This window comes from Hyperolius riggenbachi, chromosome 3 (genome assembly GCF_040937935.1).
Source record: "Hyperolius riggenbachi isolate aHypRig1 chromosome 3, aHypRig1.pri, whole genome shotgun sequence".
Lineage (NCBI taxonomy): Eukaryota > Metazoa > Chordata > Amphibia > Anura > Hyperoliidae > Hyperolius > Hyperolius riggenbachi.
Genome location: NC_090648.1, coordinates 99,615,859 through 99,631,825, shown reverse-complemented (window position 1 = coordinate 99,631,825; position 15,967 = coordinate 99,615,859). Strand labels below are relative to the sequence as shown.

The following is a 15,967-nucleotide window of genomic DNA, read 5'->3' as shown; positions in this document are numbered from 1 at the left end:
TCTCCTTGCTGTCATCACTTAATTCTTAGCCACCTACTGCTATCCTGTCCCTGAGCTGTCACCTCTCCATTTGTGGCCACCTACTGCTATCCTGTCCCTGAGCTGTCACCTCTCCATTCCTGGTCTCCTACTGCTATCCTGTCCCTGAGCTGTCACCTCTCCCTTCCTGGCCACCTACTGCTATCCTGTCCCTGAGCTGTCACCTCTCCCTTCCTGGCCACCTACTGCTATCCTGTCCCTGAGCTGTCACCTCTCCCTTCCTGGCCACCTACTGCTATCCTGTCCCTGTGCTGTCACCTCTCCATTCCTGGCCATCTACTACTATCCTGTCCCTGAGCCGTCACCTCTCCATTCCTGGCCACCTACTGCTATCCTGTCCCTGAGCTGTCTCCTCTCCATTCCTGGCCACCTACTGCTATCCTGTCCCTGAGCTGTCACCTCTCCCTTCCTGGCCACCTACTGCTATCCTGTCCCTGAGCTGTCACCTCTCCATTCCTGGACACCTACTGCTATCCTGTCCCTGGGCTGTCACCTCTCCATTCCTGGCCATCTACTACTATCCTGTCCCTGAGCTGTCACCTCTCCATTCCTGGACACCTACTGCTATCCTGTCCCTGAGCTGTCACCTCTCCATTCCTAGCCATCTACTGCTATCCTGTCCCCGAGCTGTCACCTCCATTCCTGGCCACCTACTGCTATCCTGTCCCTGAGCTGTCACCTCTCCATTTGTGGCCACCTACTATCCTGTCCCTGAGCTGTCACCTCTCCATTCCTGGCCACCTTCTGCTATCCTGTCCCTGAGCTGTCACCTCCATTCCTGCCCATCTACTACTATCCTGTCCCTGAGCTGTCACCTTTCCATTCCTGGCCACCTACTGCTATCCTGTCCCTGAGCTGTCACCTCCATTCCTGGCCATCTACTACTATCCTGTCCCTGAGCTGTTACCTGTCCATTCCTGGCCACCTACTGCTATCCTGTCCCTGAGCTGTCACCTCTCCATTCCTGGCCACCTACTTCTATCCTGTCCCTGAGCTGTCACCTCTCCATTTCTGGACACCTACTGCTATCCTGTCCCTGAGCTGTCACCTCTCCATTCCTAGCCATCTACTGCTATCCTGTCCCTGAGCTGTCACCTCTCCATTCCTGGCCATCTACTACTATCCTGTCCCTGAGCTGTCACCTCTCCATTCCTGGCCATCTACTACTATCCTGTCCCTGAGCTGTCACCTCTCCATTCCTGGCCACCTACTGCTATCCTGTCCCTGAGCTGTCACCTCTCCATTCCTGGCCATCTACTGCTATCCTGTCCCTGAGCTGTCACCTCTCCATTCCTGGCCACCTACTGCTATCCTGTCCCTGAGCTGTCACCTTCATTCCTGGCCACCTACTGCTATCCTGACCCTGAGCTGTTACCTCTCCATTCCTGGCCACCTACTGCTATCCTGTCCCTGAGCTGTCACCTCCATTCCTGGCCATCTACTACTATCCTGTCTTTGAGCCGTCACCTCAATTCCTGGCCACCCACTGCTATCCTGTCCCTGAGCTGTCACCTCTCCATTCCTGGCCATCTACTACTATCCTGTCCCTGAGCTGTCACCTCTCCATTCCTGGCCACCTACTGCTATCCTGACCCTGAGCTGTCATCTCCATTCCTGGCCACCTACTGCTATCCTGTCCCCGAGCTGTCACCTCAATTCCTGGCCACCTACTGCTATCATGTCCCTGAGCTGTCACCTCTCCATTCCTGGCCACCTTCTGCTATACTGTCCCTGAGCTGTCACCTCCATTCCTGCCCATCTACTACTATCCTGTCCCTGAGCTGTCACCTTTCCATTCCCGGCCACCTACTACTATCCTGACCCTGAGCTGTCATCTCCATTCCCGGCCACCTACTACTATCCTGACACTGAGCTGTCACCTCAATTCCTGGCCATCTACTGCTATCCTGTCCCTGAGCTGTCACCTCTCCATTCCTGGCCACCTACTGCTATCCTGTCCCTGAGCTGTCACCTCTCCATTCCTGCCCATCTACTATTATCCTTGCCCTGAGCTGTCGCCTCTCCATTCCTGGCCACCTACTGCTATCCGGTCTATGAGCTGTTACCTCTCCATTCCTGGCCTTCTATTACTTCCCTTGTCCCTGAACTTCATCCTAATTGACTGGATGCTCTCAGATTACCAGAGTGAGACAGAGGAGGAGTGCAGAGATAGTATTCAGTTAATATATTCCGGGGGCCACAATACCGTATTAGTCCATGGTCCTGTTACTCCGCCAGGAGAAAAGTGCAATATAAATGTTATTTGTTTTGTCTACTGGCTTTCCCTCAGAGGAGCTCACAATCTTATCTCATAGTCTAATGTCCCTATTGTAGTTTTTTTTTTCCTGGTGTAAACCAATGGACTTAAAATGGACCAGAACTCTTGCACAGGACAGAAGGAAAATGTAGAGAATTGCACCCTGTATGTATTTAGAGAGCTTAGCCTGTTTTAATTCCCCCTCATCTGTGACTAAGCACAAGTTGTTATGTGATCCCTCAGCTATGTCAGCTCTCACACGTCCACGGCAGAGAGCTAATTGGTTAACAGAAGATGTTAGCAATATGTGTGCTTCCATGAAAGCAGGAAGTAGACAGACTGCTGATTTATTGCAGGATTTGTATAAGCTGTAATAAATATTTTTTTTTTCTCTTTATCCACTTGCGAACAAACTGTCGCATTAAAATTACCTGTTGGAGACTCTTAACAGCTCCAGGATGTTTTAATGTGTTGCTTGCTTCCCCACCGCTGTGCACACGCGCCTCCCCCCCCCAGCTGATACCTGTGACTGGGGAAGGAGCGTTCCCCTAGCCAATTGCAATGCCTGGAATGAATAGATATGACCCCGATCAGAGGCCATGTCTATTCATGAAACAGGAAGCAGTAAGAAGCCTGTAGAGTGTAACCCGCTCCCCCCTCCCAAAAAAAAACAAAAAAAAAAAACCAGGAGAGTTTGCAGTGCCATCTAGTGGCCAAAAAGTAATCACACGTTCCCCCTCTCTTTCTCTTTTTTTTTTTTTTTTTTTTTTTTTTTTTTCTTTTTTTTTCTTTCTCTCTTACACTCTCTTTCATGCTCTCTCTCACACTCGCATACACACACACACACACACACACACACACACACACACACACACACACACACACACACACACACACACATACACACACAACACAATTAAAAATTAATAGTTAATCCCTTCCACTTCCAGAGCCCCACCCACCAAAGACTTGGAAAAAAAATACATACAGCAGCACGGTGGCGTAGTGGTTAGCTCTCTCGCCTTGCAGCGCTGGGTCCCTGGTTCGAATCCCAGCCAGGGCACTATGTGCAAAGAGTTTGTATGTTCTCTCCGTATCTGCGTGGGTTTCCTCCGGGGCCTCCGGTTTCCTCCCACATTTCAAAAACATACTAATAAGTTAATTGGCTCCCCCTTAAATTTTTTTTTTATATATATATATAGCGATGCGTAATATGTCAGCGCTATATAAATACTTAATAATAATAATAATAATAATACATAACTGTGCTCCAGCTATTTTAATCCTGTATTTTATGAGGGAATATCAGGGCTGTGGAGTCGGAGTCGTGGAGTCGGGCAATTTTGGGTGCCTGGAGTCGGAGTCGGGGAAAAATGCACCGACTCCTAATGAATTTGTAACTGTAATTAAAATAGAAAATATGATAAAATGTTCTATTTCTCAGATAATAGTCATTAAAAATAATGTATATATACAGCATATATACAGTAATAGCTGTGCTTAGTCCACAAAAATGAAATAAACCAATCAAAATTAGTTACTTGTGCTGCTTCAATAAAGCAGTCCCCGTATTTTTAAGGTCAGATATACATATCTGATTGTGACTGTATATATAATGTGTACACAGGAATCTCTTATATATACTAAATAACATCTATGCTGTAAGAATAAAGCCTGATGTGTAGCTGTGTCACTAATAGAGATGGTCAATGAGATGGAAATAATTCTGCATTGATGCAGATTTATGCAAATGTATGCACTCCCTTTGCTGATAAAATCAAATAATTTGATATGTTATTAAAATTTGGTTTGGTGACTACAAATTAAAGGGTAACTGAGACGGATGAAAAGTAAAAAAATTTTTTATACATTCCTGGGGCTTCCTCCAGCCCCCTTCAGGCTAATCAGTCCCTCGCTGTCCTCCACCACCCGGATCTTCTGCTATGAGTCCTGGTAATTCAGCCAGTCAGCGCTGTCCGGCCGCATGCCGCTCCCACAGCCAGGAACATTCTGCACCTGCGCAATAGTGCTGCACAGGTGTAGTATGCTCCTGGCGGCGGAGTGTGTGCATGCGCACTACGCCAGACTGGCTCAAGTTCCTGGACTCATAGCAGAAGATCCAGGTGGTGGAGGAGGACAACGAGGGACTGATTATCCTGAAGGCGGCTGGAGGAAGCCCCAGGTATGTATAAAACTTTAATTTCATCTGTCTCAGGTTTACTTTGTTACACAGTAGTACTATACTCTACATATGCACTCCCCACAGAGCTGCAGGGAATCCACTGAGAATGCTGTGCACATTGAACACAGAGGTGTTGTCTGTTTACAATCTCCTCATTCCCCTGCAGAGTACCTGCACATCATTCTTACATGTACCCACACTTACATTGCCTAGGGCCTGATAGATGTTCTTTGTTCCGGTTTGTACCTTTTACAAGTACTCTTACCAAGGACTAGTTTTAGTCTAAAGGGAATAAATATAGTAGTCTACATATCCTTCTCACTTCAGTTGTCTTGTAAAATTCCTAAGTGTTGGCAGTTAAGAGACGAATTTCATGTTACATACTTTTAATCAACAAAATTGTAATATGCAAATTAGAGGAGTCGGAGTCGTGGAGTCGGAGTCGGTGGAATCCTAAACTGAGGAGTCGGAGTCGGAGTCGGTGGATTTTTGGACCGACTCCACAGCCCTGGGGAATATTACTATTATTTTGCTACATAGGGGCTTGTAATTATGGACCGGACTCAAGTTACACCTATATTTTCAAATATATTATCAACCTACATTTTGATAGGGACATAATTTAAACCGTTTAATAACCGGGACAAGTGGGCAAATAAAATGTGTGGGTTTTATCCACAGAAGGTTTAATTTTAAAACTATAATGGCCAAAAACTGATAATGATTTTTTCCCCCCCATTAAAATGCATTTAGAATAAAATAATTCTTAGCAAAATGTACTACCCTCAGAAAGCTCAATTGGTGGCGAAAAAAAACAAGGTATAGATAATTTTGTTGTGATAAGTAGTAATAAAATTATTGGCAAATAAAAGAGAGGAGCACTGACAGGTGAAAATTGCTTTGGTCCATTAGTGTGAAAACCCCTTGGGGGTGAAGAGGTTAAAGGTTATTATGCTGGTGCGTATCTTTTAGAGCAGAAAGGAAGTTCTGAGTTCAGGTCTGCTTCAACAGTTTGTTCTTGGGAAGTGGATGGAAACGCATACAAACACTTAGAACATAAGATGTATACCAATAGTGACCTTTCAACCTGGGGACTCAAGTATTGCAAGGCTAGAGTGCTTTCCTCTACACCACCCAGCAGTTCAAGTATATCGCAATCATTTGCTAGATTAATTCATCGACAAATAGTGTATGGCAGGCTTTTAATTGTACTGCCTTTGTCTATTTTCTATTTCGGTCTATTGCCTTTTGCTTACTATAATCCATAATCTGAATTGTCATCCAAGTTAAGCATATAATCGTTTTGCCCAGCAGGGATCGGGACTCGCATTTCACCTTGTGGGAACACTTTATCTACTGTGACCGGTAACATGAAAGTCAGTGGACTTCCATGGTACCATGCGTGTCGCACACAATGTGCAGTGGGTCATAAAGGACAGCACTGCACTAAAGAGTGAAAGGGCCCTAAACTGTTTCTACGCCCCTCCATTTTCTGGCTGCAGTTGCCTTGCACAGACATTTTACCCCATCCTCCCTGTACCCCTAGCTGCTGGTGGCACCCTTGCACCTATTTGACTGAACTTGTGCTCCCCTGAGCACAAACTTCTCCTCCCTGGCGGTAATCCCGAGCTGAGCTCGGGCTAGCCGCAGGAGGCTCAGTGCAAGTCAAAGGAGGGTAGCGGGAGCTTTTACTCACCTCCCCTGGAGGATCCAGACGTCGGTAGCCATTCTTCTTCCTGTCCGCGGAGGCTCTGAATCACTCTGAGATCACCGTCGGTGATGTCACCAAAGTGTTACAGCGGTACCCAGAGGACGGAGGGGAAATTGCCGCGCTGGATTCCAGGGAGGTGAATAAGTGCTGGGGCTGCTGCTGGTTTTCTGGCAGCATGATTGTTTCCTGATTTTAGGGTCTGAAATGTTCAGAAAAGAGTATATGGAGTCTGCCATATTTTTTCCATTTAAACAATACCAGTTGCCTAGCAGCCATGCTAGTCTGTGGCTGCAGTAGTGTCTGAATAACACCAGAAACAAGCATGCAGCTAATCTGTCAGATCTGACAATGTCAGAAACACCTGATCTGCTGCATGCTTGTTCAGGGTCTATGGCTAAAAGTATTAGAAGCAGAGGATCAGCAGGGCTGCCAGGCAACTGGTATTGCTTAAAAGGAAATATGGCAACCTCCATATCCCTCTCACTTCAATTGTCCTCTAACTTTAAGCATATTTGCTCCCCACTCTTTCCCACCCTAAGCATCCTCCAAGACCTCTCTTTGCCATTCCTAATATACAAGAATCTGTTTTTGTTGTTTTTCGGAATGTATTTGTGTATTCCTCTGAACCCTCATCCTACTCTATGCTGTTAATAGATGTGATTAGTGGTGCTCGGACACCCCCGATCACAGATTCGACTAAATTTGGCCACGGGGGAATCAAAATCTGGATAAGACGTGATTGCAATCCGGATTTGAAATGGACCTACGAATTTGACTCAGAATTTTGCTGTGATTGCCTGTAAAATCGGAGTTCAAAGGCTGTGATCCGGATTTTCCTTTAGGGTTAATGGCAACGCCCCATACATGCTACAATCGCCAAAATTGCATGGATTGTAAAGGTGATCAGTGGCTACAACTTAAAAAATTTTTTTTTTTCAAAAAGACTTTTTATAGTTTTTGAGAAAATCGATTTTTAAAGGTTCAAAGGAAAATAGTAGACATTTAAATGCGGTAAATGACAGTGAATGTATTTACAGCATTTACATGTATACTTTTTTTCCATTGAAATTTCCTTTGAACCTTTAAAATTGATTTTCTTAAAAAGTATAAGGTCTTTTTGAAAAATTTCTCCCCCCCCCCCCCCTTATTCCCACTATTCTACGTAACATATCCTGCATTGTGGTATTTATATCATGTAAGGGGGCTTTGCTATTGACCTCTAAAGTCGGCGGGATTAATCACGGATATTTTTTCTGAATGCTAGTAACAACTGCCGAATCCGTGATTGAATTCCGTGATCAATTCTCGATTTAGCGGATAGTGAAAAAATACTTGTGACTCACGGGTATTCTATGATCACAAGGTCGTGATGAGCATCACTGGATGTCATTTCTGTTTCTCTGCTGGCCCACATTATTCTGCTCCACCCTGTATTCAGAATGTGGGAATGTGAAAGAACAGCCCTGGCTCAAGCCTGTCGCTCACTGACTTGTCTTGTAACAGTTGACTGCTGTGAACTCTCCTCACCTCCGAGTGATCACTTCATTTATACACACTTTCAGTTGTATGCCAATGTTTGGGCACCCCTGGCCAAATTACATATTCAACTTTTGCAAACTGAAAGATGGCAACCAACTGGTTCAGAACATGGTGTGTTTGCAGTGCCTAACACTACATTTTCACTGTAGTGGTTTTTTTTTTTTTGTTTTTTTTTTTTGCATCCAAAAAATCATGTGCGTTTTTGTTTTTCCCTGATTGGCGAAAAATCGCATGTAAATTTGTGTGCCTTTTTTTTTTTTTTTTTAAATGCAAATTTTCAGATGCAAAATGTTGCATTAGTTGAAATTTGCATCAATTGTCTAGTAACAGCTTAGTCATGACAAGTTCCTGCACTTCCTACTTGAAAGACTGCTGACAACTTCCTGTAACCATGCTGGGTAGAAAGTGAATTATAAAGCCGATTCGCACAAGTAACGCAAAAATTTGCGATGCCATCTCCGATGCCATTGAAAACCATTATACGCAAATCGCGGCCGATTCGTGCAAAATATCCGAAGAAGTGAAGCAGGACCTCAGATTTACTTTTGCATACAATCGCCATCGAAAATTCTCATTAAATGAAAACTGCACCATGTGGCTGAGAGGTAGTCCAGCCCTTTGGCTCACACTGCTGCAGCTATTGGCCGCAAATTCAGCCCTCTTCCTATCACACTTCAGGCAGGCAGCCCATGGGATATGAGAGTTCAGGGAGGCAGCGAGCCCAGGAGGAGGAGAGAGCAGCCAGGCACCAGGCCAGATAATGATCTCTTCAGAGGCAGCCCAGAAGGAGGAGAGAACAGCCACCAGGTCAGATACCAGTAATAATCTCTTCAGATGCTCACTCTTGCTCCCTGCTGTGTGTAAACTGCTCTGGCTGTGCTGTGTTTCTTAAAGCGGTATCGTCACCATAAAAATCAAATTTCAACTGCAACTGGTCTGAGTGTATTAAGTGATAAAGATGCTAATCCTGCATTCAAAACTTTTTCTGCTGTTTATGATTTGGAGTTATCACATACAGGTCCTTTTAAAAAAATTAGCATACTGTGATAAAGTTCATTATTTTCTGTAATGTACTGATAAACATTAGACTTTCATATATTTTAGATTCATTACACACAACTGAAGTAGTTCCAAGCCTTTTATTGTTTTAATATTGATGATTTTGGCATACAGCTCATGAAAACCCAAATTTCCTATCTCAAAAAATTAGCATATCTCATCCGACCAATAAAAGAAAAGTGTTTTTAAAACAAAAAAGTCAACCTTCAAATAATTATGTTCGGTTATGCACTCAATACTTGGTCGGGAATCCTTTTGCAGAAATGACTGCTTCAATGCGGCGTGGCATGGAGGCAATCAGCCTGTGGCACTGCTCAGGTGTTATGGAGGCCCAGGATGCTTCGATAGCGGCCTTAAGCTCATCCAGAGTGTTGGGTCTTGCGTCTCTCAACTTTCTCTTCACAATATCCCACAGATTCTCTATGGGGTTCCGGTCAGGAGAGTTGGAAAGCCAATTGAGCACAGTAATACCATGGTCAGTAAACCATTTACCAGTGTTTTTGGCACTGTGAGCAGGTCCCAGGTCGTGCTGAAAAATGAAATCTTCATCTCCATAAAGCTTTTCAGCAGATGGAAGCATGAAGTTCTCCAAAATCTCCTGATAGCTAGCTGCCTTGACCCTGCCCTTGATAAAACACAGTGAACCAACACCAGCAGCTGACATGGCACCCCAGACCATCACTGACTGTGGGTACTTGACACTGGACTTCAGGCATTTTGGCATTTCCCTCTCCCCAGCCTTCCTCCAGACTCTGGCACCTTGATTTCCAAAAGACATGCAAAAGTTGAGCAACAGTCCAGTGCTGCTTCTCTGTAGCCCAGGTCAGGCGCTTCTGCCGCTGTTTCTGGTTCAAAAGTGGCTTGACCTGGGGAATGCGGCACCTGTAGCCCATTTCCTGCACACACCTGTACACGGTGGCTCTGGATGTTTCTACTCCAGTCTCAGTCCACTGCTTCTGCAGGTCGCCCAAGGTCTGGAATCGGTCCTTCTCCACAATCTTCCTCGGTCCGGTCACCTCTTCTCGTTGTGCAGCATTTTCTGCCACACTTTTTCCTTCCCACAGACTTCCCACTGAGGTGCCTTGATACAGCACTCTGGGAACAGCCTATTCGTTCAGAAATGTCTTTCTGTGTCTTACCCTCTTGCTTGAGGGTGTCAATGATGGCCTTCTGGACAGCAGTCAGGTCGGCAGTCTTACCCATGATTGCGGTTTTGAGTAATGAACCAGGCTGGGAGTTTTTAAAAGCCTCAGGAATCTTTTGCATGTGTTTAGAGTTAATTAGATGATTCAGATGATTAGGTTAATAGCTCGTTTAGTGAACCTTTTCATGATATGCTAATTTTTTGAGATAGGAATTTTGGGTTTTCATGAGCTGTATGCCAAAATCATCAATATTAAAACAATAAAAGGCTTGGAACTACTTAAGTTGTGTGTAATGAATCTAAAATATATGAAAGTCTAATGTTTATCAGTACATTACAGAAAATAAAGAACTTTATCACAATATGCAAATTTTTTGAAAAGGACCTGTACTTAAGGAGCACTGGCCCTTTAGTAGTCAGTGCCAAAGAATTGCATGCTGGGGTTTCTTTGTATCTATAATGTATTCCTCTTTCCTTTTATTTCCCTGCCAGCTGCTTATCTGAAACCTAATCCCCTACTCACTTGTGTTTACAACCAAGGCTGAGGTGACTCAGCGATTGGTGGAGACAAGAAAAAAAAGTAAAGGGCAGAAATGACATCACAAGTTAGCCTTAACTGTGGGCAAAAGACATGGCCCCCACCAGGAAAAGAATTCTCGTAATTTTCTATATGACATTCACTGAAATCAAAACGTGGACAGTATAATACATGTGTTATGTAAGTAGATCAAGTATTTATCTACTTATATATGTGTTTTTTTTACCTGGCTTAGTATGGCTGATCCTACTGCTTTAAGGTAGCCATACACTGGTCGATTTGCCATCAGATTGACCAACAGATAGATCCCTCTCTGATTGAATCTGATCAGAGAGGGATTGTATGGCTGCCTTTACTGCAAACAGATTGTGAATCGATTCCAGCATGATGATTTCATCCATGTCAGGAGTGGGGACGGGGGGGGGTCAATGAGTGTGTGGGGAGAGGGCTGTCTGCCAGGAACTGTCCTTACTTTTCAGTGTCTCATAACTGTAAATCATTAATTATAATAATAAAAGTGCTTCCAGATCTCAATTTTCACTATCCATGTTGACAGCAAGCAAATCAGACCTTAAATTCAGAAATCCTAATCCTTCCCTATTAATTTGCCATGTGTTCTTTATACAGTAAAACTCCCATTATCCGACGCCAATGTGGATTAGCTGATGACGGATAAGTGTAGTTTCTGGTTGCTTGACAGTCAATGTTAAAAATAGGCCAAGCTAAAAAGACAATACTATACGCTGTCTACTTACTAGAAACTCTGTATTTATGGTGAAGCACAGTAACTAAAAACAAATTACTGTATTTTTTGACTATAAGACTCACTTTTTCTCCCCCAAAAGTGTGGAAAAAAGTCACTGCATCTTATAGTCCAAATGCAGGGAGTTCCTGACTTGTGAATGCCTGCCAATAAGAACCTCCAACCCACCGCAATGTCCAGGACTCCCTGTACTGTGCCCATGCAGAGGAGGACACAAAGGGGCATAGAGGAGGACACAAAGGATGCCCCTTCACCATGAATGCACCGGACTTAGTATATTCCCCCCCCCCCCCCCCCTGGTTTTTGTTCTCTAAACCTAGGTGTGTCTTATAATCTGATAACTACAAAGGACAGACTTACCCAATGTAACAGAAGTTAAAGAGACCCAGAGCGATCAATAGAAACTAAATTTGGACTAAACTGGGGTTTCCTGCAGCCCGCAAGGTCCGCCTCATCCTTCTTGTCAGTAGTGTCTGAATCGCATACCTGAAACCAGCATGCAGCTAATCTTCTCAGATTGTTGTTAGAATCTTCTGATCTGCACGCTTTTTCAGGGTCTATGGCTAAAAGTGTTAGAAGCAAATGATCAGCAGGAAAGCCAGGCAATGTGCTTTGTTTAACCACTTAAGGACCGGGCTCATTTGCGGCGATCTGTGCTGAATGGGCTTTCCAGCCCACAGCACAGATCGTGTCTGAGCCAGGGCGACCAGACTCAGCCCCCCCCCCCGCCCTTTTTTCCTGCTGGGGGGTCTGATCGCCGCCGGCTATCTTTGTGTTGCGGTGGCTCATCAAAGCCCCCCTTCGCAGCGATATCGGCCCTCCCTCTCTTTCCCTCCCTCCCCTCCTTCCCTTGGGCGGCACAGGACGGCGATGCGTCCTACGCCGCCTCTGATAGGCTTCAGCCTATCAGATGCCGGCGATCCCCGGCCAATCAGAGGCCGGGGATCGCCGATCTCCTTCACGGCGCTGCTGCGTTGGGTTAAGTGGAAATATGTCATCTTCCATATGTCACTTAACTTGGGTTAGAGTCTGGAGGTCCACACCATCTGACCACCACCATGCCTTTTTTTTTTTTGTAAATGGTTGTTCCCAGTGTTGGTTTTGTTGATTCATGTGTAATGTTAGGTTACTGACAGGTCTTCTTTAAATCTCTTGACAGCAGTCTGTAGTTTTCTTGTAGTGCGTCGCTGCCTTCCTAACACGGTTTCTGTTTCCCTGTAGTAACCACCATGGCTTCCGCTGTGTCTTTCCTGATGGTGGTGTTGCTCAAGCTGGCGACCCAAGTTTCTCTGGCAGAGACCAACATTTCAAGCGGTGGATACGAGATGAGTGCTGCTTCCTTCCTGGAAGACATCTTGCAGAGATACGGAGAAAATGACACCTTATCACTATCTCAACTACAGTCTTTACTGGAGCGCCTGGAGGTGGGCAAAGGAGGCGGAGACCCCCGTAACATATCACAGGTGAGGGCAATGCACTTGTGCAGGACATTTCCTGCTTGGCTGATTGCCAGACAGGAAATACCATGTACTAACGCGGTATTCCCTGATGGCCTGTTTTTGGCGGTGCGACGCACCCCATCGCTAATGCCAATATGCAGTGTTAAACCAGCCTGAGTTCCTGGCAGCCTGGAGGGGAAATGGTAATTAACGCCACTGGGACTTTTGCAGGAGCAGGGTGAGACATTTTTCGGCTTCACCCTGCGCCCAAATCTCCTGGCGCCATTTTTGCATGTATGCATATACAGGACCGGTGGCGACTGCACAATCAAAGTGACTCAGCTGACAGGTATGTGATCCTTCAAAGCACGTACCAAGAATGATTACAGATGCCCTTTAGGCCTAGTTCACATTATAAATCGCTAGCGCAAGCGCTGAGTGCATTTGTGAGCACTTTTCAGGGCTAGTTCACACTAGGCGCTTTAGTAGCGTTTTGCTGATTGCCGGCTATCAGCAAAAAGCTGTTGTTTTTTTTTTGTTTTGTTTTTTCACTGTACAAGAAAGCGATTTAGGAGTGATTGTGTTTTTGTGATTCTATAACCTTGAAATGCAATCGCTCCAAAATCGCTCCAAAAACGTTGCATGCACCATCAGCAAATTGCTAATCACTGGCGATTGCTACAGTGTGAACACTACCATTGACTTGCAGCAGAATTTTGCTGATCACCGGTGATCAGCAAAAAGCTGAAAAAATTGCCCAGTGTGAATTGGCCCTCAAAGTGATTTTTTTTTTTTTTTGTTCCAGGCTATTTTTGAGCGATTATCGATTTTCCTAAAGCATTTTTGGTGATTAAGGTTGTTTTTTTTCTGCAGTCAGTCAGGAAGTGAACTCTTTGACCTGGAACGAACTGAATCTCTTAAATGCTATTTTTTTACAAAAGCGCTTTTTTAAGCGGTTATAGATTTCCGTATACCTTGCATTGTAGCGCAAACGCTCAGGAAATGGTACAGGACACGCGTTTGCGATTGGAAGGAAAGCTCATCGCTCATGTGAGAACACTCACATTGAGAACCATTAGACAGGCGCTTTTAAAGTGATTTTAATAATCGGCAGTGAACAAGCCCTTAAGGTTTGCAGACAATCCTTATGGCCCATACTCACGGGCTACAATTGTCGCCGCAACACGCGGCGAGCGCGTGTTGCGGCGACAGGTCGCCCGTGAGTATGTGGCGTTGCACGGGCGCGCACCCCGAACTGTCGCTCGTCGCTGATGTCGCCAGGCGATTGAACCGCTCAATCGCCTGGCGACAGTTGCTGCCGCATCTGTCGCTAGTCCACGTGAGTATGCGGACTAGCGACAGCAACCTCTATCCACAACACAGAGCTTCCGGCGGCGGGGGAGGAGCGTCGGCGACAGCTTCCGTCGCTCAGCTGATCCCTCTTCCGCGTGTGTACGCGGAGGGAGCTGTTGCCGGCCTGTCGCGCACACGCTCACGTGTGCTGGCGACAGGCCACTTTTGTCCCTCGTGAGTATGGGCCATCAGGCTTTATGTTCCCTCGGGACACTAAAATCTGGGCAGCAACTAGTCCAGCTGGAAGACCTTCCTTCCTACAGGTAGAATGGTGTGATCCTAGCCAGGATGTGTGGAAGGCACCCATGCTTTACTGGTGCTGTGGTGAGAAGTACACTGCTGTCTGTACCAGTAGCTGCAGGCTCTCTGCTGTTGTCGGAATGTAGCATCTGTTGGTACGTGGCTGGCATACAAGCTGCTCACATATGTGTCATACGCAGCCGCTCTCTGACACAGACACTGTCTATAACTGTGTGACCATGCTTTTCCTGGTTTATCTTGTATTCAGTGACTTATCAGCAGTGGAAAATAACATGTGTTTCTGTTCTGTGGCAGCTGCAGTCCTGTAATGTTGTTTTCAAATGGTTCTATAGGCACAAACACACTGATGATGATTTACTAAGGTGGAGAACATATAAACTGTCCAAGCTTTTCTGGATGTCGTACTTTGTCTTATGCTGGGCATGCACGGTAAGTTTATGCGCCGGTATCGAGCCAGTGGCGCGTCACCGCTCATCCGCGCGGATCTATTCCCGCTCATCCCCACGGGCATGCCTTATCAGCCGCTTGATTCCCCACTATTGTCCGCTCGTGGGGATCGAGCGGGGAATCTATCCGGCGGGTCATCGGAACTATCGGATATTATCAATCGAGCCATCAGTGGCTCGATAAGGAAACAAACTTACCGTGTATGCCCAGCATTATAGATGGCCTCAGGTAGACCTCCCCCACCACCATTGTCATTACAATTATGGTTGTATCCTCTCTGGTAATCTGCACTTTTAATCCTGGCCATACACGGTAAGTTTGTTTCCTTATCGAGCTGCTGATGGCTCGATTGATAATATCCAACAGGTCCGATGACCCACCGGATAGATTCCCCGCGGGTGGACAATAGCGGGGAATCGAGTGGCTGATAAGGCGTGCCCACGGGGACGAACAGGAATTGATCCGCACGCGCGGACGAGCGGTGATGTGCCGGCATCGAGCCGCTGGCTCGATACCGGCGCATAAAATTACCATGTATGCCCAGCATAAAGCATACCCGAGGTGACATGTGACATAAAATAGATATGTGTATGTACAGTGCCTAGCACAAAAATAACTATGCTGTTCCTTTTTTTTTTTTTTTTTTTTTTTTTCTTTTCTTTCTCTGCCTGAAAGAGTTAAATATCAGTTATGTAAGTGGCTGGCTCAGTTCTGACTGACAGGAAGTGACTACAGTGTGACCCTCACTGATAAGAAATTCCAACTATAAAACACTTTCCTAGCATAAAATGGCTTCTGAGAGCAGGAAACAGTTAAAAAGGGTCAATAGTTCAAAGATTTTGGCTCTGGCATACTTCAATGAATGTGTCATTGAGCAAAAACAATGAAACAGTTAAAACTTAAAAAGTAGATTTAAACATTAAAAAAATAAAACTGTGGAATATCTTAAAAGTCATTTTTTTATTAAAAGGAGGTAAATACAATCGTTTTGTTTTTTTTAAGCCTCTGGTGTCCTTTAATCCAGCATTGACCCAGATGCTGGTTGTAGGTGGGAGGGCGGCACTTAGGTTTTGTTCACATTAGAGGCGATTTTAGAAAAATTTAAGCACGGAAAGCGGTTACACCATTTTATGCTATGGATTAGTTCAGACTAAAGCGTTCCATGCGCTGTCAGTTTTCAAAAGAGGTGCTTGCGCCATTTTAGGGCGTTTTTGCTGTAATGGGAGGTATAGGAA

General features: G+C 45.3%; 1 protein-coding gene across 4 annotated transcripts in view; it reads left to right on the top strand.

Annotated features, from left to right (window-relative positions):
• Nucleotides 1-15,967, top strand: part of SLC39A14 (solute carrier family 39 member 14) — a 90,425-nt gene that overhangs the window by 14,374 nt on the left and 60,084 nt on the right. For all 4 annotated transcript variants that reach the window (XR_011030208.1, XM_068274690.1, XM_068274689.1 and 1 more), the window contains exon 2: nucleotides 12,454-12,695. Coding sequence is in view for 3 of the 4 variants with exons in the window: in XM_068274689.1 (XP_068130790.1) it covers nucleotides 12,454-12,695 (242 nt within the window). In the remaining variant the exon portion in view is untranslated. The remainder of the gene's footprint in view (nucleotides 1-12,453; nucleotides 12,696-15,967) is intronic.